The sequence below is a fragment of the Neopelma chrysocephalum genome, unplaced genomic scaffold, assembly GCF_003984885.1.
Source record: "Neopelma chrysocephalum unplaced genomic scaffold, ASM398488v2 Primary Assembly neopelma1_82, whole genome shotgun sequence".
Lineage (NCBI taxonomy): Eukaryota > Metazoa > Chordata > Aves > Passeriformes > Pipridae > Neopelma > Neopelma chrysocephalum.
The window spans coordinates 762,178-788,293 of record NW_020897744.1 but is presented as its reverse complement, the minus strand read 5'-3'; the positions used below and the strand labels follow the sequence as shown (position 1 = coordinate 788,293).

General features: G+C 55.5%; 3 protein-coding genes and 1 long non-coding RNA gene across 8 annotated transcripts in view; 2 read left to right on the top strand and 2 right to left on the bottom strand.

Annotated features, from left to right (window-relative positions):
• The window catches only part of LOC113971206 (fatty aldehyde dehydrogenase-like), a 6,013-nt gene extending 2,834 nt beyond the window's left edge, over positions 1-3,179 (top strand). Inside the window, exons 5-9 of the mRNA XM_027690862.1 lie at positions 36-153; positions 324-490; positions 1,075-1,174; positions 1,895-2,130; positions 2,276-3,179. Of these exons, the coding sequence (XP_027546663.1) occupies positions 36-153; positions 324-490; positions 1,075-1,174; positions 1,895-2,130; positions 2,276-2,290 (636 nt within the window). The 3' untranslated portion in view covers positions 2,291-3,179. The remainder of the gene's footprint in view (positions 1-35; positions 154-323; positions 491-1,074; positions 1,175-1,894; positions 2,131-2,275) is intronic.
• Positions 3,180-3,281: 102 nt separating this feature from the next.
• LOC113971205 (multidrug and toxin extrusion protein 2-like) lies at positions 3,282-10,319 on the bottom strand. 5 transcript variants are annotated; one of them, XM_027690858.1, is made up of 19 exons: positions 10,205-10,319; positions 9,636-9,720; positions 9,141-9,476; positions 8,947-9,048; positions 8,694-8,762; positions 8,294-8,442; positions 8,147-8,189; positions 8,019-8,063; positions 7,561-7,658; positions 7,295-7,392; positions 6,639-6,752; positions 6,449-6,516; positions 6,078-6,186; positions 5,850-5,925; positions 5,702-5,771; positions 5,270-5,402; positions 4,813-4,907; positions 4,241-4,388; positions 3,282-3,843 (listed from the first exon to the last, which is right to left on the bottom strand). In XM_027690858.1, the coding sequence occupies exons 3-19, from the start codon at positions 9,339-9,341 to the stop codon at positions 3,623-3,625; spliced, it is 1,839 nt and encodes a 612-aa protein (XP_027546659.1). In that variant the 5' UTR covers positions 9,342-9,476; positions 9,636-9,720; positions 10,205-10,319; the 3' UTR covers positions 3,282-3,622. The 5 variants fall into 5 exon arrangements, with proteins under 5 accessions (XP_027546659.1, XP_027546658.1, XP_027546660.1 ...); XM_027690857.1 differs by having other exon boundaries at positions 9,141-9,473; XM_027690859.1 differs by having other exon boundaries at positions 9,141-9,386.
• A 264-nt stretch (positions 10,320-10,583) lies between these two features.
• On the bottom strand, positions 10,584-20,165 carry SLC47A1 (solute carrier family 47 member 1). Its single transcript, XM_027691205.1, has 17 exons — positions 20,061-20,165; positions 18,068-18,169; positions 17,483-17,551; positions 16,976-17,124; positions 16,774-16,816; positions 16,064-16,108; positions 15,580-15,677; positions 15,247-15,344; positions 14,806-14,919; positions 14,512-14,579; positions 14,117-14,225; positions 13,651-13,726; positions 13,294-13,363; positions 12,564-12,696; positions 12,145-12,239; positions 11,831-11,912; positions 10,584-11,443 (listed from the first exon to the last, which is right to left on the bottom strand). The coding sequence occupies exons 1-17, from the start codon at positions 20,163-20,165 to the stop codon at positions 11,196-11,198; spliced, it is 1,704 nt and encodes a 567-aa protein (XP_027547006.1). The 3' UTR covers positions 10,584-11,195.
• Positions 20,166-20,232: 67 nt separating this feature from the next.
• LOC113971208 lies at positions 20,233-22,766 on the top strand. Its single transcript, XR_003535476.1, has 2 exons — positions 20,233-20,292; positions 21,225-22,766. It is a non-coding gene; the product is annotated as an uncharacterized LOC113971208 (long non-coding RNA).
• The last annotated feature ends 3,350 nt before the right edge of the window (positions 22,767-26,116 follow it).

Genomic DNA, 26,116 nt, shown 5'->3' with positions numbered 1-26,116 from the left:
CCCTTTGTCAGGAATTCTATGGGGAGGATGTGAAGTCGTCTCCGGATTATGAAAGGATCGTCAACAAGCGTCACTTCAAGAGAGTCCTGGGCTTGCTGGAAGGGCAGAAGATCGCTCACGGGGGAGAGAGTGATGAGGCCTCCTGCTTCATAGGTGCTTGTGGCTGCTGCCGGGGAGGGGAGGTGGTAGTGGGTGCCCTTTGGGGTCTCTGTGTGCGTGGCTTGCTTGGGTTACGTTGCACACAGACAGTGCAGTGAGGTCCTGTGATGGACCAGGTCTTCTGTCCTGCTCACACTGTTCTCCTGTTCTCCCGTTTGCTGCAGCACCGACCATCCTGACGGACGTTTCCCCGGATTCCAAGGTGATGGAGGAGGAAATCTTTGGGCCTGTCCTGCCCATTGTGACCGTGAAGAGCGTAGAGGAAGCCATTGAGTTCATCAACTGTCGGGAGAAGCCCCTTGCCTTGTATGTCTTCTCCAACAACAAGAAGGTGGGTCTGGGCAGCAGTGCCTCTGTGCAGTTGGATCCTGAACTTGGCTGGTCCCAGGCACGGCTTCCTACAGGGTCAGTGTCAGTTCCTTTTCCATGTGAGTTGCAGCGTTTGGCTCACAGGGGCCGTGAGTTTCCCCAGAGCTGCTGAAGGGCTCTGGGTTTGCACATCTCCCCCTCCTTTCAGCTGGCTGCCCACGCGGGTGGGTGCTGGCTCCCGACACATCTCCTGTCCTTGCTGTGGGCTCTGTTGTGCCAGTTCAGGAATTCAGGGCAGGGCTTTGCCCTGGCACAACAGCCCCAGGTGGTTTGTGTGGGAGGGCTGAGAAACACCCCAGGCTCTGGGTGGATGCACCTCTGACCTGTCCCACTGAGATGGAGCCTTTTGGGTCATGACTGTTCCAGCTGGGCAGATCTTGTGCTTAGGTGATGTAAACCTGCCTCTCCCATGGAACAAGGCACACACTGTGCCCTGCACAAAGCAATGGGATGGAAGCACCAGCTTGAACCCTCCCTGCTCTGGGACATGGTGTTGTGTCCCATCTTGATTTTCCCTTATTCTGTGCCATCTCCCATTCTGGGTAGCTGATCAGACGGGTGATATCAGAGACCTCCAGTGGTGCCATGACAGCCAATGACGTCCTCATGCACGTGGTGGTTCCGGGTCTGCCCTGCGGTGGTGTGGGTGAGTCCCTGCTCCTCCCCTGCCCCTGGATTCATCTCCCAGCAACATCCTCTGACCCATGTGCTGTTGTGCCCCTTTGGCAATTCAGGAACTTTCAGCTGCATTTTCCCCATTAGTGTTATTTTCTGTGGGGTTTTTTTCTGTTATTTTCTCTCTGTAAAAAGGCTCATTAGTGTTTTGGTTTTTAGACCTCTCAGTGAGAGAGGAAAAGCCTCTGGCACATATGTGAGCTCTGGTTCTCCTGTGCTGGGGTGTGGGATGAAGTTGCCTGGGGCAGAGTGGCTGGCTGAGTTTCCACAGTCACTGGCAGGCTCATGTAGCAGGGACAGCCTGGCTGTAGGCAGAGGGCTGAGGGCCTGGTTGTTGCTGGTGTCAGGGTGCTGAATGTCCTCCTCGTGTCCCACTCCTTGAAATCATAGATTCAGTTCCTCCTGTCACCGACCCCTGAGAAAATTCTGTGGGGGAATCAGGGCAGCCCTGGGAGGGTTGAGAACTGGTGCCATTAACCTTTCAAGGGTAGGTGCAAACAACCAGCCCGAGCAGCAGTTCAAGACAGTGAGCAGGTCCTCACCTATTTCTGGGTAGTTAATAAAGCTGCTCTTTGCTTCTGTGCCCTGGGGGAGCAGAGCAGCTGCTCCAGGTGTGAGAAGCAGCATGACCAAGCTTTCCCCTTGTGTCCTGGGGGCAGAATTTAAGAATTCTGTGGATTGTATCCCTCAGGTAACAGCGGGATGGGAGCCTACCATGGCAGGTACAGCTTCGAGACCTTCTCCCACCGCCGCACCTGCTTGATCAAGGACCTGAAGCTGGAGGTTGTGAACAAAACGCGGTACCCACCTGGCAGCCAGGAGAGGGTGAATGTGGCCAAGTTCATGCTCCTGAAGCATTGTAAGGACTGCCGAGTGGGACAGTTCCTCTCGGCCCTGCTGGGGGCTGTGAAAGCAGTCATGGCAAAGGTGGGCCTTGAGTCTCTGCTGTCCGTGTGAGCGTGTGCTCCCTGCTCTGCCCCTGAGCCCCATCTCCCCTCAGCCTCCACGGCCACGTTCCCTCGGGCTCTGTTCCCTCCCTGGGGGACTCATCCCTGTTTTTGTGCCTTTCCAGATATTCTCCCCCTGACGAGAGGAGTGATGGGCAGTCAGCAGCTTTCCAGCCCCGGAACCCACCACTCGCTCCCTGCAGTCCTAGTGCTGAACTTTCCTCTGCTGCAGTTTCATTTCTTCCAAGGCAGCCAACACACTGAAGAGGTAGAAGACAACAAAAAATACCTAGAGTAGAGACAGTCCAAGCTGAAGGCTCCAGCTCCTGCTGAAGCAGGAATTTATCAAGACCTAGGCCATGGGTCATGCCTGAGCAGTGAGTGCCAGATGGAAGGAAACAGCATCCACCCTGCTTTGTAAACAGGAGCTTATCTAAAAACTCTTGGGAATGGGGGAGTGTTTGTCACAAGGATACCTAAACAAAGCCACTTGTTACTGAGCCTGTTATCTACTTAATGCCTGCCTGATTCCCATAGGAAGCTGGCTCATTACAGCAATAAGCTTAGCAAATTGTACTGCAGGGGACAGTCCAGGCTGCTTGTCCCCAGAGCAGAGAAAAGGAACCTGGAGGAACCTGCACCATCGCATCCTTTATGGGACTCACGACCGAGTGGGTTGCAGGGAGATCACCCATAGCCATGTAAAGTGTGCAAAGGCCACCTGAGTGACAGCAAAGGCTCTCTGAGCTGCAGCCACACTGTCCCAAGGACTCAAGGAGTGCCAGGGACCACAACTGCACTGCTGCTGCACTGCTTTTGAGGCTGCTGGGGCAAAGACAGGGGCTTTGCTGCAACTAGACTGCCAGGTCAGGGACGTCCTTGGCCAGAGTTGCAGAGCAGCCAGCCACCTCATCTGTAACTGAATTTCAGGTTTTTATTGGTTTTTGGGTAGTCTTTTACCTCCAAAGTTGTAACTGAGAGCTGACCTTGACCCTGGCTGAATAAAACCTTTGTTTACTGTGAAGGCCACCTGGGGCAGGGCAAGACCCACGTGTGCAGCCCCCAGCATCGGATGCTCCCTGCTCTGACCCCAGATCCCCTTCAGCCTCCACCCAAAGGAGCCAGCCTGACTCCAGCTGGATTTATTCTTTATTGGGCATTTGTCACGGAGCAACCATGTGAGCTGGGCTGTTCTCAGCTCTGTTTGGCTCTGAGCATGGGCTGGAGGGGGTCACCCACACGTTCAATGTGTGTCAGGCAGCCTAGAGCAGCATTTTGGGTGTTGGAGCAGCCACAGGGCCTGTTCCTAAGCAATGTCTGAGCAGACGCTGCCGAACGCTGTCGGTGGCCTTTTGACTCCTGTGGGACAGGCCAGTGCTGAATTTTCTTGCTGGCTGGTCTGTGCTTTTAACATCTGTCCATCGGGAGGGGCTTTCACCACAAAAACAAGTCCCCAAAGTCCCTGGTGTGAGTCAGTGTTTGCTGGTCATCAGTTTTATGGCGATGCCGAGTGCGAGCACAGCGACGGCTGCAGCCACCGCCAGCCCACGCCGGATGATCAGCCCCTTGGTGATCACAGGGGTGGCCCGAGAGGAGATGGTAGAAGTGGCTTCATGGAGCTCCAGCTGGTACGTCGAGCCCTCCCTCCTGATGATGCCCGTGAGCACGACGTCGGTCTGCACATCCACTCCCGCTGCAAGGAAAACAGTGTCTCTGGGGGGCTTTGGGGAGATTGAAGTAATTCTTGGGAGAGCTTTGTCAGAGGGCTGAAAGCACATTACAAACAGCCCAGAGTGTGGAGATCTCCAGCTCTCAACAGAGCTTCAGTAGGACCTGGTGTCTGCAAGGTGAGAACTGCCCAGGGTGCCCAGAGATCGGCCCTCCACCAGCCTCCTGCACCCTCCCCAGCCCACACTTGTAATTACTGTTCTCCCAGTAACTGAGGGCATCACCAGCACTGCACTGTACCCCCCTTTTGTGGGCTTGTTCCTGACTTATGTGAATCCCTGGGGACACTTCCTGGACCCAAACCCTTCACTGTACACAGTGCCCAGCTCCCCCATCCCACCATGCCCAGCTCCTGGCCATACCAACACTCCCCAACACCGCCCTGGCAGGGAGGTAAGTGTGGGGCTGGGGGGCTGATCCCACATCAGGGGGAAGCTCCTTGCAGGAGGGTTCAGGGCCCAGGTTCGGCTCCTCAGGTGGTGGCTGGGTCACTCCTGCGCGGCGCTGAGCCTGGGGAGGGAACGTGCTGGGTTTAGGCAGCAGCACATGGTGTGGGGAATCCCCCCCGAGCAAAGTCAATGTGTTGCCACTTATGGGGTTCAGCTCCAGCGAGACCCCGGAGCTGCTGGGGCACAAGGTGATGCTCAGGGCTGAAGGGCTGAGTGCTCTGTGCTTCATGTCCCCCAGCCAAGGGTGGCACCAGGCGGTGGCAGGGGGTGCAGAGGGAGACCTTGAGGCCACTGAGTGCATGTGCAGGAGGGAGCTGAACACTGGGATGTGAGTCATGGGAGCACTGGGTTTAGCTCAGGGCACTGGAGGACAGCTCAGGCTGTGAGATTGAGCCCGTGCTGCTGTCTCACCCCAGTGCCATCACAGCCAAGGCACTGAGGACCTTCCCACGGGCAGGGCACGGCGCTGGCAGTGCCTGGGTTACCTTCTCAGCTGCTTTTTTCCAGTCCATGCGGGAGATGTAGATGATGAAGCAGGTGCAGAGGATGAAGACACAGGCGAGCATGCTGAGCCACAGGCCTGCAGAGGGCACACCAGTGTCAGCTGGGGTAAACCCAATGGAGACAGCATCTCAGGACAGCAGGTCAAGGACAGGGATGGCACCAAGGTCAGCAGGGACACAGGGATGGGGTGGTCATGGGTGCCTACTGCAGGGCTGCCTGGCACACCTGGCAGCAGTTGCTTCTTCCCAGTACGAGTAAAAGCTCTCAGCACTTGCAGGGGCCAGCCCAGCCCAGCCCAGTGTGCCTGGTCCCAGGCAGATCTGAGGGAGGGCAGATCCGAGGCAGGGTCATGGTGAGCCATCAGTGGAGCTGGGGGGAGCTGCACGTACCCGTGGGGGATTTGGGGGTGTGCAGAGCTGCCTGCCCGGGGGTCAGTACCTATGACGCCGATCTTGGCCACGAAGAGCAGCACAGCTGCCAGGGGCATGCCCACACCATAGTAGCACACGGTGTTGAGGATGGCTCCGAACTTCTGCTTCCCGATGCCTCTGAGCACCCCCGCACAGGCACCCTGCAGGGAGAGGGAGAGGGGCTGGGGCAGGGACTGCCAACTCAGCTGATTCAGGGCTGTGCTGCTGCCTGGAGATGAACCAGCTCCCCGCCTCTGCCCATTATTTCTGTGTCCCTGGCCAGTCCTGTGGGTCACACACTCTGTATGTTCTAAGGGATGATCCTGGGATCCCTGCAGGGTCCTGGTGTGGGCACCAGTGCTCACCTGCAGCCTGAGGGACCCTCGACCCACCGAGCCACGATGCTACTGCTCAGCACTGAGGTGCCCTATGGAAAACAGCAGTATTCCCTGGGACTTACAGTCATGGCTTCAAACAAGTGGAAGACAACGTAGACAGGCATGACCCATGCCACCAAGTCAGCGATCTCCCTGGGGACAGAGACAAGGCAATGATCACTTTTGGGAACTGACCTCCATGCACCGAGGCCGGGAGCCGGGGGCACTCACTTGTCCTTGGTGAAGATGTATCCCAGCACATTCTTCGTGGAGGCTAAAATGATCCCCACGGCTACACAGAACGCCCCTGGAAACAGAGCAAAGTGCTGAGCCCAGCCTGGCCATGATGCAGAGCTGCTGAAGGGAGAGAGCAATGGGAGAAGTGGCAAATGTTCCCTGCCCCTGCTCTGCCTGGAAGGAGCCCAGAGGCAGAGGCTTCCCAGCGTGTCATGGACTGACCTGTGCAGAGCAGGCTGGTGGTGGAGGATCTCTTGGCCGTCTCGAAGTCTCCAGCACCCAGAGCATTCCCCACCTGCACACTGGCAGCTGTGCCGAGCCCCAGGGGGAACTGCAACCACAGGGATGAGGCTCGTGTGTGTGTCTGGGTAACTGGGCTGTCACAGTGACAGTGGAGTAACGACCCAGCAGAGAGGGGGACGGAGTTCAGGGTTTGATTTGAGGCATCTCCGTAGGAGGGATAGGCAGGAGCAGGGAGAGGCTTAAGTGCAGAGGGGGAAGATGGAGGTTTGCTGGAGCTGATTTTTGCTGGGTGCCTGTCTTGGGACAGTCCCCATGGAGCCCTGATCTGTAATAATAACCCCAGTCCTTACCATGAAAGCAACGACAGACACCTCATAGATGATGGACTGGGCAGAGAGTTCGACAACGCTCAGCAGGCCTGGGGGAGAGGAAGGGCGTCAGTGCTGGCTGTGGGTGCCCAGGGGAGAGCTGCTCTCAGCCCCTGCAGCTGTTGCAGGCGCTGCTCTGGGTCATCTCCTGGCAGCACCTCTCTCCACTGACCTATCAAGAAGCTCCCGATCTCGTAGGTCCACCACTCAATGCACATCATGAGCATGCTGGGGATGGCCAGGGAGGTGAAGCTGTCCCACTCCAGCAGGCACTCGCTGGACCAGCCTGCAGAGAGGAGAAACATCACTTGATGGATGACCAGACTGGACACGTGTTACACCCTGGAGAGCACCTGAGGCAGCTAGAGGTGCCATTCCTGTTCACAGCCACCAGGGCAATGCTCCTCAGCTCCACAGGACCTCCAGCAGCAGAGCTCCACCTACATGCTCTCCTGTGTTGTTCTGTGGGCCACAGGGCAGCGCAACCCTCAGCCCATCCCTCCTAGAGCAGAGTGTCTAAGGACAACCTCGTGCTTACGTCTGTGCTCATCCGGCTTTGGGGCTGAACCCTTCCAAGCCTCAGCAGGAAGTTTCATTTCTCCAGAATTAATGTTTAGTGCCCGGCACAGACCCTGCCAGCGCTCGCACGTGACGTGCTGCCACCGAAGCAGCTCCGTGGTACCCGGGGCGTGTGGGGCTGGGGTTAATATTTCACCATTGGGACAAACAGAGTTTGTATTCTATCAAGAATGCTTGATAGAAGTGGTGGAAGTTTTATGGACACTTGGGTAAAGCGTGAACCAGAGGGAGCCAGGGGGATGCCCTCACCTCCCCAGGTCTTCACGTGGAGTTTCTTGCCTATGATGTACAGGAACAAGAAAATGGCTTGCGAGTACTGAGCAATGGTGTTGGACCAGGCAGAGCCCCTGCAGAGGAAGTGAGAAAGGTCTGTCTCCATCCTGCTTACGCCTGCCTGGCCTCAGGGTGCTGGGACGTGACGTCCCTCCATGCCCCTCTGAGCAGCAGATGCTCGGTGTTCCCTTGCCGTTGCCAGGTGCTGCCTTGTCCCTCCATGGGACACAGGTGCAACTCACGTGATGCCGAAGTGGAACACGTAGAGGAAGATGCAGTTTGCAGCCACGTTGACGACGTTGCCAATGACCCCACTCAGCACCAGCGGCCACGTGATCATCTGCAAAGAAGAGGGGATGGGGCTACGGTGTCTTTGCAAAGGCTCCAAGAGGGATGTGTGAAGGTCCCCACCAGCCCCCAGGCTCAGCGCCTTTCCCAGGCAAAAAATAAACTTCCAGTGATGTTGCCTGCTTGGAAAATGAATGTGTTGGAGGTAAATCCCTGATGTGGGGAAGTATGAAGGGAGGTGGATGGATACAGCTGGCTGTGGGGTGGGGTGATCTACAGGGTTAGAGCTGTTTTGGGGCACCTGGGCAGTGGTGGGGACAAATGCTGCCTTGTTACCAGGAATGGGTTCATGGTGGAAGGGAGCCCTGAATCGGGGCTCACCCTTCCTGGGTGTGAGGACTCCAGGACCTACCTGGTTCTGCAGGTATCTTGTCTCCAGGTTATACAGAAAAACCGCCTGCAAAGGAAATTAGTGGATGAGATGAGCCAGTGCTGAGCAGTAGGGGTGGGGTGGCATCCAGGGTGTCCACAGGGACTCACCGGGAGAGCAGGGACAAACGCCATCACGTAGCGCTGGGTTAACCTGGGGGCACACAGAGGCAGGGTTAGGGAGAGGCAGGGCCATGGGCACCCTCCTCTCAGCCCCACCATGCTGGGGAGGGACAAGAGGCCATGGGACCACCTCACCTGGAGACCTCGGGGTCCTGCCGGATGAGGAGCATTAACTGCTCGATGTTGATGAGGATGGCACAGCAAGGGAAGCAGCAGAGGAGGATGATGATGGTGGCACGCTGCAGGATCACCCCCACCCGCAGCAGGTTCTTGCTGCCATAGGTCTGCAAGGTGAAGAGGGCAGTGGTAAAGTCAGCTGGTGCTGGGGAATAGGGACCCCACAGAGCACGGAGCAGCCCTGACCACCCTGAAGACCACCCAGGAAGGATTTGGAGCATGGATCTCCCTGTATGGGATTGCTACCCAGGGACAAACTTTCCCAGCTCGCAGGAGCAGCCAGGGCTCCATGGGGCATCATCAGCTGATGCTGGAAACCCCCGTGTCCCCAAGACAAGTGCCAGCATGTCTTACCCACCTGTGATATCAAGGTGTCACATGCCGAAGTCAGACCGTAACCTACAGAGATGGCAGTAACATTTATAACCTGGGAATGGGAGTTAAGAAAACAAGGAGTGAAGGTGTGCATTTAAGACTTTCAGGCAGGGAGAGGGGTTAAAAGGAAGAGTGGGAATCTAAAGTCTCCTGTCCTTTTCTGCTGCCATTCCTTTATCCCATCCCAGCGTCAGCAGGGCAGGGGGGAGCTCGTGCCTGGCACTGGGAATGCTTACAGCGATGGCCAGCGTGACGGAGGCCAGCTCAACCTTGCCCAGGTGGCCACAGAATATGGAGCTAACGAGGTGTATCAGGAAGATCAGCAGCTGGATCAGGATCTAAGCACGGAGGAGAGGAGAGGCGAAGGTTAGTGACAGAGGTGAGCAGGGGTGGTTGTGCTGGGGGGGGGTCTCTCCTCCCAGGTCCTTACCAGCGGCCCTGCCAGCACCAGCAGCTTCTTCACGTCCTCCCAGAAGTTGTCCGGGACCAGGCGCTGAATCCAGTGGCGTTTCTTCTCGCAGCTCCTGGGTGTGAGATTGTCCTGGCCAGCAGCCACTGCCTCACCGTTCTCCTCGGGGAGGTTCTCTGTCTTCGTGCTGCCATTCTCCTCAGGAAGGTTCTCCGGCTTCATGCTGCTGCTCTGCCAGGGGAGTGGAACAACCCCTCCCTCCGTGCTCTGTTAAACCACGGTGGGGTGAGCAATGTGTAACCACGGTGGGGTGAACTTCAGCCGGGGCCGGATGATCCGACCACACGTTCCCTGCTGCTGATGGGAAGTGTGGGCAGTGGGTCAGGGCAGGGCACGGAGCTGGGGAGCCCAGTGTGGGTCCTGGTAGCACAGTGGAGCCTGGCAAGGCACTTACTGCCTGCCCTGAGCCAGCATAGGGGCTGAGCCATCCCAAATCTGCCCTGCAAGCCCTCGTACCTCTCTCCTGCTTCACCACAGCTCCGCCGGCCAGTGGGTTGGAGGGTCGTCCTCCTCTTCCAGCAGCGATGGAGGATTCTTGGATCTGTGTGCGGTCTCTGGTGAGCTGCTGCCGGCAGTGGTGGGGCCGCTGCCTGTCTCGGCCCCTCTCATCGCAGTGACCAAGACAAGCCGGCCCCCTTGGCTCCAGCTGTCGGCCTGGCACAGCCCCACCGTGTCGGGTTTCACTGGCACAGCTCCCCCAGGCCAAATATAGTGTCCTTGGCCCACGGGGGAGGCAGGCAGAGGGAGCTGCTCTGCAGCTCAGACCTGCTCCTGCATGGAGCGGGAGGTGGGCTGGGGTAGCTCATGGGGCAGAGTGAGACCTCCCATCCCAAACCTCCCGGGATTCTGAGCAGGGTAGAGTATGCCACATCCTCCCACAGCTGGGCAGAGGCCCTGGGTGTTGGGGATGATGGCAGTTTCGAGCTCGTTTACATCACATCTTTTCATTCCCAGCCCACAGGTAACCAGCACCCCGAGCCAGGGTGACAGGGAGGTGCCATTCATCTGCTTCACACGGGATTTACCTCCAAGGGCCCAGCATGTGCCACGTCTCAGTCACTCAGCTGCAGGTAAGAGCCTGGGACAGGGCCAGAGGGACCCAGTGCTGGGGGCAGGCAGGGATGGGGGGTTTGCATTATGACATATGGCAGTTCTTTGGTGGTTCTGGAGGGCTGTGCAACACATCCACCCTCTTCCCTGGCGCTCAACGGTGCAGAAAGCAATTGAGGAGCACAAACCCTGCTTTTGTACTCGAGGGGAACAGAGTGATAACACTATACCCAGAGCCAGCCCCAAACCTCAGGGCCAAAAGCCTGAGGCTCTGTCAGGCTGCACAAACCAGACCTATGTCTTTCCTCTTAACAGCACAGTCATGCCAATGACCAGGGTCATGCACACACCACGTTAAACAGCCCAACATTTACTCAGAAAACTTTATTGTATCAAAATCCCACCTTACAAAAGTGCAAAGAAGAGTTGCTTTAGGCCCTGTGCCTGCCCCGCCACAGGGGGAGCGGGGCCAGGGGCCAGCAGCCAGCACCCAAATGGTGGCCAGACATCTTCCAACTGAATCCACCTTGCCCTGCACTGCCACAGCAGCTGCAAGTGGGCTCTGCCACGGCAAGATGCTGGCACAGGCCAGGAAATGTGCTGTGGGCAGCAGGAGCCTCTGCCATTAGCAAATGATATGGACAAATGCCCTCAGGGGGCAGGACAGCAGCAAAAGGACCCTGTTTCCTCCCAGGGTCAGCCCCGGGAAACGCTCCTGCCTATCACCAGTGACATCCCAGTGCAACGCAGGAGAGGAACCAGCTCTCAAGCACTTTTTTTCCCAAGTGCCACATCCTCACCCCCTCTAAGAACTCTGAGTGTGGGACAAAACATTGTGAGTTAACCAGAAACTGAGTAAAGGGACTTTTCGTAAAGAAGTGAGGGGGAATTCCTTCCCCGCACCATCCTCCTGGGACATCACCACGTGCCCTCCTGCTCTGTGCACACTCCCCAGCGTCACTGGCTCTAGCCATTGCCAGTCAGGAGCCGGACCAGGATGCCCACCAGCAGGACAGCCACAGCAGCAGCAGCAGCCAGGACACGGCGGAGGATCAGGGCCCTCCACGTCATGGCACGAGGCGCAGGGACAACAACAACAACAGGCTCCTCCTGTGTGACGAGCTCATGGTCAGGTTGCCTCTCGCCCACGATGCTTTCAGGCAGGGCCACGGTGTCCATGGTGTCCACAGTGTCCGTGTCAACAGAGGTGTAATCTGTGTGACAGAGAGGCCAGCGCTGCAGGGAAGCCCAGCTGCCAAGTCAGGGGCTTCCAGCCTGATGCTACACAAGAGCCAGTGACAGTCCTGGGGGTCCTTTCCCAAGGCTTGGGACACTGGGACATGCCCCAGCAAAGTGGCAGCTGCCCCCAGGTGAGGCAGACATCGGTTGGCAGCCCAGGCTCTTCCCTGGAGCAGCCAGCACGGTGACAGGGTATCTTGTACCCTGTCACTAAGTGCAGACCTGGGACCAGCACCAGGCACTGTGCTCTTTCCAGCCATCTGAGCCTGCAGGACAGACGTGGCTGCCATGACTGGGAAGGAAAGGAAGGGGTTGGGTGGAGAATTCGGGCTCCCACCCCGGTGTCAGGCCCGGTTACATACCCACAGCAGATGTTTTGTTAGCAGCTGTGCCATTGGAGTTCACATCTTCCAGCTGTACTTTTGTTCCAGCTCGGACTTGAGCCTAAAAACACAGGGAAGAGTTGCTGTTCTCAGGGCAAGGGTGTCCTGCCCAGCCCAGAAAACTCTCCACTCTCCCAAGACAAGCATGCTCAGCACCAAATTGCTCCTCTGCTACAGGAGAAGGACAGATCCCAGTTCACTTCTGCCTCCTCCCAGAGGGCTGTTGCATTGTACTGGGACAGGAACTCACCCAGCACCTTTCAAGTGTTACCAGAGAGAAGCACAAGTCTCACCTCCTCTGCAGCTTTCTTCCAATCCATGCGGATGACAAAAGCCAAGAAGGAAAGGGCTTGCACAGAGATGCAAACGATCATCCCAACCCACAGACCTGCAGCAATGGGAAGTTACTTCAGGGAGGGCTCGAGAAAAACTTGCCTTTGTCAGCTACTGCCACAAAGCCCAGGGACCTCAGTGGGTCCCATGTCCAACCCAGTCTCGATGGGAAACGAAACAGCTCCTGGGGGAGCTGGGAGCAAGCCTGGATTTACTGGGACATCTCAGCCCCCATTTGATGGGGGGTCTCAGCGCCTGCCCCAAACACACCAACGTGCAATCCAGCCCCACTGATCCACAGGAAGATCCAGGCACGAGTTCCAGGGCTGGGCCTTTGCTCAAGGCAGCTCATCTAGTGCCAGGTGGAGGACACACGTACCCAACACCCCCATCTTGGCTGCAAACATCAGTGAGACGCCGATGGGCAGGCCCATGGTGTAATATCCGACGGCGTTGGCGATGGCACCCAGCTTCTGCTTCCCGGTGCCCCGCAGCACTCCCCCGCAGGTCCCCTAAGGAAGGCGGGCAGAGGGATCCCTGTCAGGTACCACCACAGCAGACCTGGGGCCTGGCACAGCTCTGGGAACAGGGGAACCCACAGCACTGAACTGCAAAGCCAGGAGGGAGCAAAGCCACGTCCTGGAGCACACAGTGTGGGGCTCCTGTTGCTCCAGCTGCCGACACCAACAGGCACCGCCAGCGGATCCCACAGAGCTTCCCATGCTGCCCAGGTCCCTCTCCCCAGGACACGACAGGAGGAAACAGGTCAAAATTACTACCTAACGAGTTTATGAGCATTGCCAGTATGCTGGGAGCACACAATATCTCTGAACACCCAGCTGCTCCCTTGTGCTGCTTTGATAAGACAGTAAAAATCTGGAGCCTTGCCAGAGGAAAAGAGGAGGAAAAAGGGGGTTGTTTGCAGCGATGCCAAGGGACAACTACAAGCACAGGGGACACCGAGGTACCACAATCAGCTGCTTTGACAGCTTATCAGTTGGCTTCTCTGCATCATTTTAACAGGTCAAGAGTGAGCTACAGGCAGCTTTGCACCCTCCACGGCACCCCAGCCTGCGGGGAGGAATCACTCCACACTCTGGAATACTCACTGCTGTCGCATCAAGCAAGTGGAACGGACCAAAGATGAGCATCACTTTGGACACCAAGTTAACGATCTCCCTGTTGGGAAGATGTATGTGCTGATCAGGGCAAGCAGCACCAAGGACTCTGGTTCCCACAGTCTCCCTCAGCCAGCTGCAAAGGCTGATCTCAGCTCCCTGACCCCAGCCTGCTACCAGGGTAGTGCCCCAGTGTCAGAAACCTCTGTGCTTCCAGGCAACGGGGAAGAACCTTTGGGAACATGTTTGCCAGATGGGGGTTTATGAACTCTTATCTGTCAGCAGCTTCTGGGATATAAATAACACCCTCCGAGAAGGTAAATACCCGAGAGAAAGCTGTTAACGCACTTGTCATTGGTGAAGATGTATCCCACCACGCCCCTCAGGCTTCCCAGTAACGTTGCAACCACCACAGCAAAAACTCCTGAAAAGAAAAAGAAATAGTCACATTGTTTCAAGGGCAGCATGTCCTGCTCCTGATCCAGGCCCAGACCTCAAAGGCTTCGTGTGATGGGGATTGGACTTGGCTGACCTCCAAGTGATACTGCAGCAGAGGACAAGTCTGTTTTCCTCACGCTCTCCCCAGATACTCCCTCTGCCTTCTGGAGGGGGAGGGCAGAACGCTAAATTGCAGATTTAACTATCAAAGCCTTTGCACCAGGCTCGTAACAGAAAAGAGCAGTCAGGATCTTGCCTCCCCTGAGGGGTCCAAACAAGTGGGGTTTGGGTTCCTATGGGGGGTCCCCAGCCCTGTGAGAACTCAACTATTTGCTGATAATTGCCCTTCATTCCCCTTTGCAGGACCTGAGCTCACCTGTGCACAGCAGAGCAGTGATGCAGGAGGTCTTGGCTTGCACCACATCCCCCGATCCCAAGGCATTGCCCACCCTGACACTGGCAGCCACGCTGATGCCCAGAGGCACCTGAGTAGCAGGAGACAAGAGGAGGTGAGTGGCAGCAGAGCCTGCAGTGACAACAGAGCCTGCAGCAATTTTTTTCTTCTCCAGAGGGGAATTTGGGACAAACTGGCATGGCTGCAGTAAAGGGATTTTCCATCTGCAGCACACTCTGGATGTGCAGCTGCTGTGGTAGGTCTGAGAGGCATCACCTGCCTGGTACTGCCCCCTGTTCCCACCTCAGATTGACCACAGAGCCACTGTTTGGGGGCTGCTCCCAGGCTGTTTGGGGTTTCCTACACCCAGCCCTTACCATGTAGGCAGCACAGGCGAGCTCGTAGATGATGGACTGTGCACCCAGCTCCACCACACTGAGCAGCCCTGGAAAAGATTCATCACCTCCTTTGTTTGCTGACAAGGAGGCAGCGACTACAGGGTTCCCACTGAATAGATGGGAACACCTGCAATGTCCTGCAGACCCGGTCCTGTAGGTGAGGAAGCTGCTGGCAGGAGGAGCTCTGGGGACACAGTCAAGAAGCAGCCACCAGAGCAGGCACAGCTGTAAGGCAGCCTGTTGAACCACAGGAAAAAGAGGATTTGGACTCACCAGCCAAGAAGCTCCCCATCTCAAAGGTCCACCACTCAATGCACATCATGATCATGCCGGGCACTGCCAGCCAGATGAAGGAGCCCCAGTCCAGGAGGCAGTCCCTGCTCCAACCTGCAGCGAGGACGTGAAGCCAAATGAACACATGTTCTCCCTCTCCATCCCCAGAGGGGAACCATATGCTCTTCTGGACACTCTCAGAGGACAACCACCACTGCAGCTCACAGGACACCTGCCTAGGATTGCTGCTGTGACATGCTGCATTCCTGAGACAGGATGTTCAACAAGAATGTATTTGGAGCTACAGTAAAGGCCTTGAGGACATGACTTCAGCATCTTCCCACTGTGAGGGGATGACAATCCCTTTGTCAGATGCTGGTGACAGTGCCAAATTCCCAGGGCCAGACACTGGTATTCTGAAGGATTAAACTATAACAGTACCTCCCCAGGTCTTCACATGGATCTTCTTCCACCACATGTAAAGGAAGAGGAGGATGGCCTGGGTGTACTGAGAAACAGTGTTAGCCCAAGCAGAGCCCCTGCAGAGAGAGACAGGCAAGTTACAAGTGACATCCTTCCCAATCTCCTCAGCTACAGCAGGAGAGACCCAGTGGGTCTTGCTCAAGCCTTGTACCACACAAGCCTTGCTCCCTCCAGCCTCATCTTTGCAGGCTGGTTGTCTGGGGGCAGAGGGTGGCAGAACTGGGCACCCAGGACAACCCCCCAGCCCTGAGCACACAGGGAGAGACTGTGACCACCCCTGCTCACACTTACACCATGCCCAGCTTCAGTGCATAGAGGAAGAAGGCGTTCATGGCCACGTTGAGGACGTTGGCTGCAATCCCGGTCAACACCTGAGGCAGAATGATCGCCTGGAAGCCAAGGAGGGACTTTGGAATTTGCTTCCCCAGTGCTGCCTAAGCCCCATCCAGTGAACACAAGAGAGAACTTCAGCAGTGCCCAAGGAGAAAGCCAAGAAGGCAGCTCCTGTTCCAGGTAAGGCTGGGCTCTGTTAGACATGCAGGGCTTAGGAGCTGCTGCAACCCATAAAACGGAGTTGGGAAGTAGCCATAGGGAAATGGAGCCAGTTAAGGGGGGTGGTTCCTATGAGCTCTCCCAGGGCCAGCTGGGGGGCTGTGCATCACACATTCCTCAGCCCAGCTCTCTCAAGAACAGGATGAACTTGGATACCCAACTTTATCCATGTTCCTGGGAATACCTTTAATGTACAGCCCAGAACTGACTGGTTATACAATACCTGACTTAGTAAATATCTTGTCAGCAGCTGGTACAGAAACGCCGCCTGCAAGAGTCAGGATTCAGTTCATCATCAGACCGTGGTTCAGCAACCATTGAACACTGACAGACCAGTCCCCTCACCACCTTCTTGGGGTGCCCGAGCCAGCACCTTTCTGACACCCCATTCCTGTGCTCCATCTGAAGTGTGGCACCTGCCAGCACTGCACCCAAAAGAGTAACAGAAGACACCTCCCATTCCCACTGGGAAGAGAGATCAGTCTCCAGATGGGAAATCTCCTATGCTTCCCCATCAGCCTGAGAAAGCTTGGAAAGCTTAGAAGAAAGGATAAACCTACAGACCCTTATTCCACAGGGATACTGTTCCCTGCCTTAGAGAAGCTGGAGTAACCAGCTGGAGCCCAGCTGTGAGTGTGTGAACAGCAAGCTCCAGCCTTCGTCTTGGAGCTAAGAGCGAGCCTGGAGCCACTGGTTCCAATGTCCACTACCACTTGTGTGGCCACAGCAAAAGCCTTTGCACAGGAAGATCAGAGACCCCATGTTTGCTGGTCCAGCAGTTGCTGGCCAATGCACATCTGTTAAGGCACAAAGTCAAGGGACACACTGTAAAACGCTAAACCTGCCCTGTGAGCCACACAGCAAAGGCCCTCCCTCCTTTCCTTCATGTTACTAAGGGACACAGAGCTCCTAACAGCTTTAGCAGAGACTTACAGGAAGCGCTGGAATAAAGATCATCACGTAGACCTGAGTTAACCTGGAAAGAGAGTTGTTTCCCCAGTTAATATTACAGCAAAGCAAGAGCCAAGCCAAACAGTGTTGTGCTCAAGCTCCAGAGAGGCTTGATTTCAACACTGCAGAGCAACCCACCCACAGCAAAAAGCCCGATCCAGAAGGGCTGGATCTCACCCCTGACCTGGAGACCTCGGGGTCCTGTCGGATGAGCAGGAGGATTTGCTCAGTGTTGACGAAGAGTGCCCAGCAAGGGAAGCAGCACAGCAGCAGGATGAGGGTGCCCCGCTGCAGGATGGTGCCCACCTGCTTCAGGTTCTTGCTGCCATATGTCTGAGCGAGGAGAGAGGACCAAGGTGGGGGTCACAGGGAGCCAAAGGGTCTGGGCAAACTTTTAGGGCAACAACAGGCTGATTAAATGCATTTCCCACGTCCTGCAGCGGTGAATGCCAGGCTGGTTGGGTGTCACTGGCCTTCAGGTGGATTGCACATCCCTTTGCTACCCAAAGGGACCCAGGGCTCCCTGGGGGAGCTTCAAGGAGGGAGCAGGCTCCAGCCAGGGTGTCTGTAACCCTGCCCTGTCTGGAAGCTGCCACCCCCCTGCTCTTTGTGCCCAGATCACACTGCACAGGAGGCGAGACAGCACCAGGTAAACCCCATCAGGCACAGGAAAGGGGGAGCTGCCACTGACCTGGGTCATCAGGGTGTCACATGCTGAGGCTAAACCAGACCCGATGGAGATGCCTGTCACGTTGATAACCTGAAGGAGAGACAGGGATCCTGGCCCAGAGCACTGAGTCCCTCCCAGCTGGGTGGGTAGACAGTTCTGCTACAAGTTTTTGGGAAGTTTCCAGCCCTTCTCTATTTCTCAGAATAACAAATCTTGTTAACTAAATAGCCTCTTCTCCCCTCTGGTGGGGAAAAGGATCCTCTAGGAAGGCATGAGTATCTAAAGGACCACAAACAGTGCTGCTCCCAGCCACATGCTCAGGTCTGGTGGGTTCAGAGAGCTAGTCAGAGGCTCCAGCTCCCTGCTCAGGTGCTGGCCTTGTACTGGCACAGGCACTGCCTGCTCAGCTCCCCTTTCCTGCGTGTGCTCAGGACAAAAGGAAGAACATTTTGGTGGGTGTGATGTCTGCATTGCATCAGGCTGTGCTGATGCACAGGGCCCTCACACGTATGTTTCTACAGGTTTGAGGTTTTTTCTTCTTTTTTTTTGTTTTGTAATACCTAATTTGTGTGTTTTAAATCCAAGGGGAGTTGGAGTGATACGTACAGACACAGCCAGTGTCACGGCGTCCAGCTCAGCTTTCCCCAGGTGGCCACAGAAGATGGAGCTGACCACGCTGATCAGGAACCCCAGCAGCTGGGAGAGGAACTAGGATGAGAGGAGAAGGAAACGGTGAGGTGAGGACCCATTAGGGCTTGTGGAACATCAGCCCTCCCCCAGGAGCCGGCCTATGAACAGCCAGGTTTCCTGGTGTTTCGGTCTATGCCTCCAGGCCAGGGCTCTGCTGTCCTGGGAACCTGTCCCCACTTGCCAACACTGCTGGGGCATGGGAGGCAGCTCTGGGACTCACCCAGGTTCTCCCTGGCTTTGTGTTTCAAAGCAGACATCTACCTGCCCTGTGGTATTTTGGTGTTACACAGCCAATCTGCCAGATGACCTCATTTACGGGAGGCTTAACAGCTTCACTAGAAATCCTCTTTCCCAGGATGAAGGTTGCAGAGAGAGGAAAAATAAAACATCCCAATGCTTTTTTCACATTTGTGTGCATCTGTGGAAAACTATCCTCCAAAACCACAACATCCTCTCCTCCTGGAGATACTCCAAGGCCATTCTGTGTGTTCCTCTCCAGGGCCTACAGCGAAGTGCAACGATGCTGCAGCAGAGATTGCACTCCAAACCTCATTCTCCCTTGGCAAGAGGATGTCCCTTCTACAGGCGTCCAGGGCACAGAGTTGTGGCACAGCTCAAACCAGATGGTAGGTGTTAGAGATGTTCATACCCACTGAGGGGTGGGTACAACTGGAAACCATGCCCAGGGTCTGCTTGTGCTGCTTCTCAGCCAGCAGTTGGCAAGCCAAGAGCCCAGCACCGCTGGAGAACCAGCTCTGTGGGGTCAGAGGAAGAGCAGAACAAACCTGTCTCCTCTGCAGACCTCCCACTGCTGCCTGCAGGTGCAGTCTTGCTGCCAGGCCCTGGCACGCTGGACCTGCTGCTGTGAGTAATCCCCACAGGAGGGTCCGGTCTGTACCTCCACGACCATCCCAGCACAGGGTTTGATATGAAATGATCATTAACTAACGGCAGCTGCAGGTTTGGGTTTGAAGTTGTCTGCGCACGTGGAGGAACAGGCTGTGCCGCAGGTGGGATGGTCGAGGGGACCGAGAGGGCTTGTGTTCAGCCACAGAAACTGAAACCAGCCTGTACTTCCCCTGCTGACCGATCTCAGCAAGTCAGTGCTTTGATGTCAGGGAGGGCGTCTCTGAGAAGTTTAGCAGTTGGCAGTTATTTACCAGATAAAGCAGAAGGTTAAAAGCACAAAAAACTTCACGTGCAGTTGATTCAGACTGGGGCTGTTGGTGCGTGCTTCCCCTTGCAGAAGCCTCTGCAAAATGTGTTCAGCACTGTCTATGCCGACTACCCAAGGGTGCATCTCCCTCCAAAGGGTGCATCAACCTCCAGTTCCAGTCCGGGGAGGACTTCAGGACAGCGAGTTATAAGGTACCTTTGCACCCAGAGCCTGCTGCAAGGGCTGGCCAAGGAGCTGACACTAAGCAAAGAGATTTGCTTGTCACCCAAGGGTAACGAGGCAGTGCCGGGGCTGCAGCCTGGTTCCACAGAGCAGTTTAACAGCTTATCCCCCCTACACCCCGAGCCCACCGCTCCTCTTCCACAGCCGTATCGCCGGGCAGCAGCAGGAGCTCCTGGGGCGAAGAATAAGCGCCTGGGCGCCAGCCAAGGCACGAAGGGTGGCGGTTTAACCCTGGCTGTGCCTGCAGCAGCCGAGGAGGGACCGGGCTGGCCCCGGCGCGGGCGAAGGGCATATCCGCGGTCGCGGAGCCGTGCCCGGAGGCTGAGGAGGTCAAGGCTCATCCCCGGGATCAGCCGGGCCCGAGGTCTCTCTGCTCCTCATCCCGCTGTGCGCTACCCGGCTCCGGGTGGCCAAGCCACCGCCGCGATCCCCCGGCCCAGCACCTCCGGCAGGGAGGGCACGGTGTCCCCCGCGTGTCCCCCCGCGATCCCTCCCCGCCCCGGCTCTCACCACGGGCCCCGCCAGCCGGGCCAGCTCGCAGCACTCCCGCCGGGCGCCCGCGGGCAGGAGGCGCCGGGCGCCCCGCAGGCACCGCACCGCCGCCCCCGCCGCCATGGACCGACCGCCGGCCCCGCCCGGCCCCGCCGCCCGCCTTATGGGCACGGCCGGGGCCGCCTCCCGCCCGCGGGGCCGCGGCGCTGTGGGCGGTGCGGGGATGCTCGGCGCGGAACGGAACGGCACGGTAGGGTCATGTCCGTGATCCGGATCGGGGCCGGGAAGCTGCGCCGGCTGGGAGTGGGACGCGCCACACACACCCCCGGCCGCGCTCTGCCCACGTGTGCGGGGATGGGGACTCGCCAAACACACACACACACGTGTTGGCCAGAGCCGGAGCGCACCGTGGGGTTTTGGGGGGGTTGGGGACTTCCCGTTTGTGTTGGTGCAGGGTTTGGGGACCTGCTGCGCGGGGAGAAGGGCCCCCCTTCCCCCCGTTTGCTCTCTGACATCTGCAGCTCTCCTGCTAATCGGCTGTGGGATGGGGACCCTCTGAGGAGACCACACGCGTGTTGGCCAGGGGTTCACCAGAGGTCCAGAGACCCCCAGGTGGTGGCTCTGGACTGGGGACCTCCTTGTGGGGCGATGGCTTAGGACCCCCTACGTGCTGGCTGTGAGTTCCAACGCAGGGGTCTCTCAAAGGCACAGATGCTCCCGGGCCAAAGGAATGTCCCCTCTGCCACGTGCATCATGGTAACAGTGGGGGCAGCTGGCTCTGGGCACCTTCCTCCTCTCCTCCATCCACCCACCAGTACCCCATGAACAGGGTGACCTGGGATTGTCCCCCACTCCAGGAATTCCCACCCAGCAGCTGGTGTGGAGATTGGAATGGCTGGGCTGGGGTGGCCATGGCTGTGTTTGCCCATCACCTGGCAAGAAGGAGTTTTTGGTTTGGGTAGGAGCTTGGGTTGTTACAGGAGTGAAATTCTACCTAAGCGCAGGTGCTTGTAACCAAGTAGCTGTAACCAAATCTATTGCTAATGCACGGAAAATTACAGTGGAAAGTGGGGCTCGGTTTTCCAGCTGTTTAAATGCTGCCCTGGTGACTTATAACTGTGGTGTCACCACCTAGAAATGTAAAATCTTGTTAATGTTTCACTTTTCCCCTTGTTCCTTCAGGTATGATGTGACATCGTGAAAAATTATATAGTAATAGTGGTGAGTCATAGACGCAGTCATTTTGATTTTATGTGCCATGGTGAAATTGGGGTGTTTCAGGGCAAGAGAGTGCTCCTCTCCATGGTCCTTCCTTCCCCTGTGGCCAGCAGAGCAGCGGGTGTTGGGTGCATGTGCCAGAGCCTGTGCTGCCTGTGGGATGGTGCTGCAGGGGCAGCTATGAAGAAACAGTAGTTATCAGCAAATGGTGTGTCCTGGCTGGTGTGACTGTCACCAGCCCGGCTGTGAGATGGCCAGAGTGTTCCTGAGGCGCTGTTATCTCCTGTGGAGGCTGAGGGAAGTGATAAGACTCAGATGGTGCCATTCATGGTCCCTCAACAACCAGTGCAAGTGTGAGTCCCTTTGAAGTTTACTGGTGACCCTGCTGAGATCAATACCCTGGGCTGGCAAAGAGTGGGGAGAGAATCAGGCAGAGACCCAGGAAAAAGGACTTTGAAAATAAAAAGCTGTATCTTTTCAGGCTCAGGGGAGAAATGTTGCCTCCCAGCCCCAGGAGCCAGGTCCTGGGCTAGTCCCCAGAGAGCCAAACACACACAAGAAGGGCTGTGATTGAAATCCCTCTCCTTGTGTTTTGCTGCTGCTGTTTGAAATCAACTCCGTTTGCTTTCAGAGGTGCTGTTTTGTGTTTCTGCGGTGACATGTGAATCCCAATCTTGCTGGGAAGCAGCAAAACGGGCACCCCAGGACCTGGTCTGATGTGCCCTGAGGCCTCCCCCATCACTGGCAGGACAGACTGGGTGCTGGCTCAGCCTGCCCCCCCTCAGATGGGCCTGTGAGCTGCCAAGGGGGATGTGGATCTGTGCAAACTGTCAGGCTGAGCCCTGCCCTGGCACTGGATGGCCCCACATTTGCCCCTTCTCTTCCTGTGACGGGGACAAGGACCTTGCCAGCTGCCCGACAGGAATCAGTGCTGGAGCCCCCAGACGATGAGGAGGGTCAAAGGTAGAACAAGCTTCCCTCAGCAATCCGGATATTAACAGGGTTGCAACACCAGTTAGAAGAATTTGAAGGGTCAAATTCCACCAGAGTGTAACATCGTTGAACTCGGCTGTTTTAGACCTCCAGTGAATCTGGAGCAGCGTTTTGGAAGGGTGACACCTTAACACAGACCTGTTTAAAGGAGTTAATGTGTGACTGGCCCCAAACCAGCTGGAGCAGGCAGATGGCTTGCCCTGCTGGAGCTGGTTTTGGCAGCTGGGACCCTGTGCAGTTCTCAGCGATGCTGATGTGAATCCAGAAGAAAGCAGCTGAGAGCAGAAGGATTGCAGTTGGCTTGCATCATCTGCAGAGCAGGATTAGCCCTTTTTTTATTGCAGATTCCCAGAAGATGGCTACCCTGGGCTTTCTCTGGATATGTATGTCCATATTCTGAAATGCAGCCAACATCCTGCTACTAAAATAAACCTCACAAATGCGCCATGTCTGGAACTGTCGCGATTAAGAGCTACAAAATAAGAAAACAGTCAGGACACAATGGATTTATGTTGAACACTGAACTGTTTGAAGTGTGTCCCTTTCCTTTAAGAGATCCTACTGCTGGCTAATGTTCAGATGCCACGGAAAATCCGCTCCCCTCTGTGCAATGTGGAATTCAGGATACAGCTAAATTAAACACTAAAGAGCCTTTTGCAGTCAAATTAGCTTTTATTTAAGTGTCACACTATAGGATCAGATGATCAGAGCCATCAGTGGATACAGCACATGGATTTGGGGGTTGTAAATATGGAGAACAAACCAGAATAGTCATTTTAAATAGCTCTCCTTGCGTGATGGTCTGACTGCAAAGAAAGTTACTGGATTCCAGAGTAGTAAGTGCATTAGCAAAACATGCTAACGACCTTAAACTAACTATAGTGATTCTTCCTGCAATAAGAATGGCCTCGTTACTGGGTACACAGGGTTGATTTTCCTGTATAATCCCAAATAAGGGTTCTCAAGTCCATCCTAATGACTGACGTGGCTTCCTCAGACCCAGGAAGTCAGTGTTTCACTGCTGCCTGCGTCTCCAAAGTATAACTAATATTCAATACTTTCGAAAAACATACTTTCAAAAACCAGAATGTCTAATAATGTTTTAAATAACCACTATTTTTTGGCATGGACAGTCACATAAACAGGACTGTTTGCACTATTATTTGTCCCAGCTTGCTAGAACAGACGTACTTCTGCAAGAAGAGTTAGAGGGAAGCTCGGAACCGGTGTTTACAGTGGATGATGGAACTTGTCAAAAAGGCAGTTGCCTCTTTAAAACCAAAGCAGTGAGAAGTGTGGCATCTCTCTGGCACCCAACAGCCTCCCAGGGCCGGTGTTCCTCTCTGCTGTTGAGAAATAGGGGTTTTCTTGATGAGTGTATATCCCCCAGCTCGGTGTCATCGGTGCTGGGCAGAAGCCACAAAGCCTGATGAGACTCGGAATCACAGAATCATTTGGGTTGGAAAAGCCCTCTGAGAGCGAGTCCAGCCATTGACTCAGCACTGCCAGGTTACCACGTGCCTGTGAGCGCCACATCCACGTGGTTTTTGAACACTTCCAGGGAAGGCGACTCCACCACTGCCCTGGGCAGCCTGTTCCAGGGCTGCACAACCCTTTTGGTGAAGAATTTTTCCCAAATACCCAACCTAGACCTGTCAGGGACATTTCCTCTTGTGCCATCACTTGTCACCTGGGAGAAGAGACTGACCCCCACCTGGCCACAATCTTTCCAGGTAGTTCTATAGCGCGATGAGGCCCCTCCTGAGCCACCTTTTCTCCTCGGTCTCATCCCGGTCCCATCTGGGTGGCTCGTGCGCGGTGTCCCCGGCAGGTGGCACTGGAGCCCCGCAGGTCCCTCCAGGCGCTCCCGCAGCACCGGGAGCAGCACCGAGGACGGGAGGGGACGGAGGGGGGGGGGATCCGGATCCCCTTTTCCAGCCGTTCTTGTCTCCGCCCCTCGGGCTCAGCGCTCTGACCCTGCCTCGTTCCGTGAGTATTTGTATTTTTCCGTGCCGACAAGACCCTAATGGGCATCGGGCGTTTGTTAAAAATCCAGGGGAAATCACAGTGTTTGCCAAATATGGTCCAAATATATGCCAAATATTTGGCAAATAAGTTCAAAATATTTGGCAAATACTTTGGAATAATGTTTACTAAATAGTGAAAAATGCAACATATACTAGTCAAAGGGGATGAAATATGAAAAAAACAGTATTCAGAAAAAAGGAATAGGAGTTAGAAAAATGCAGGTGGGCACTATATAGACAAGAAACTGCTTATTAAAAGCCCCGAGGTGTTGTCTTGACTCTCTAATTCCAGTGTCTCAAGTTGGTTCTCAAATGGGCAACCTGAAGCCATGATTTTGATGTGGAACCAGCACCTGGGCAGACACTCAGCCACTCACCATGGTGTGACCTCAGTTCAGTCACACCTCACCCTGTGATATTGTTCAGTAATAACAGCTGGTTTTTATTTTATTGTTCTTTAAGAGAGAGAAATGCTTTTGACTGGTTCTGTATTTCAGAGCGTCTTCCTCCTGCTTTGTTCACCAAAGATGGGGCCAGACATATTAACTGCAGTCGTAAATATTATTTTTACAGCAGAATATTTATCTTGCTGCATGGGTTGGTCGAGTTCAGTGCTGCAGACTTAAAAAACAGCTTCTCTGCCCTGAAGAGCCCAGATACTTAATTAAGGCAGATAAAGCAGGACAAATAAAAACAAGACAAAACTCCTCTTGCTTTGAACCACCTCTAGGGAGCAGGTCTTGGCAAAAGAAAAGAGGGATTGTAAAGCTGTAATAATAATAATAATGATAATTAATTGTATTTATAAAGCATCCCCTAATGGCTCTGGATGCTACACAACGATTTTAAATACAACTGAAAGCAGCAACCATTACGAGAAGCCAAATAAGGAAGAGCTTTAAAAATAAAGGGTTTTTTACAGCAGATAGTAAGGTTTCAGTGGGCTGGTTTGGGGCTCTCCTGCAGCATGGACACACATACATCAGTCGGAAGGAACCGAGGATCCCGCAGTGAATTCTGCGGGCTCGCAGATTGCAGGCTTTGATTGCAAAGAGCAAATACATTTTACAGCCTGGTTTGCATGTCACCGTCTCTGCTTTATTTCCTTTCTGTACCCCAGCCAGCCAGACGGTGTAACTCAACGCAGCCCAATTTACGTTTATACTTCTGGATTGGCTTGCAGGTTTTTCTGTCCTCATTTGTTAGGGGTAAACATGTATTTATGTTCGATTTTGAAAATAAAGAAGGGAAACGCTTGTTCTGAGGGCTTTGGGAAGGCTGGTCCTACCCTCACTGCCACGTGGGGTCAGCGGGATGTCACAGCATGGTTTGGGTTGGAAGGGACCTTATTGTTCCACCCTCCTACTATGGGGTGGGAGATCTTCCACTAGAGCAGGTTGCTCAGAGCCACATCCAGCCTGGCATTCACTTCCAGGGATGGGGCATCCACAGCTTCTCTGGGCAACCTGTGCCAGCACCTCACCACCCTCACAGGGGAGAATTTCTCCCCAGTATCCAGTCTGTCCTTGCCCCCTGTCAGTGGGAAACCATTCCGCGTTGTCCTGTCACTCCATGCCCTTGTCCAAGCCGGTCTCCATATCCCTTGGAGCCGCTTTAGGCGCTGGGAGAGGGGCCGGGAGCAGTGCAGAGGGAAGCGGTCCCAGGAGCGGGGCCGGGCCGGGAGCGGTGCAGAGGGAAGCGGTGCAGAGGGAAGCGGGCCGGGATCGGGGCCGGGCCGGGAGCGGTGCAGAGGGAAGTGGTGCAGAAGGAAGCGGTCCCGGGATCGGGACCGGTCCGGGGCGGTGCAGAGGGAAGCGGTCCCAGTCCCGGGATCGG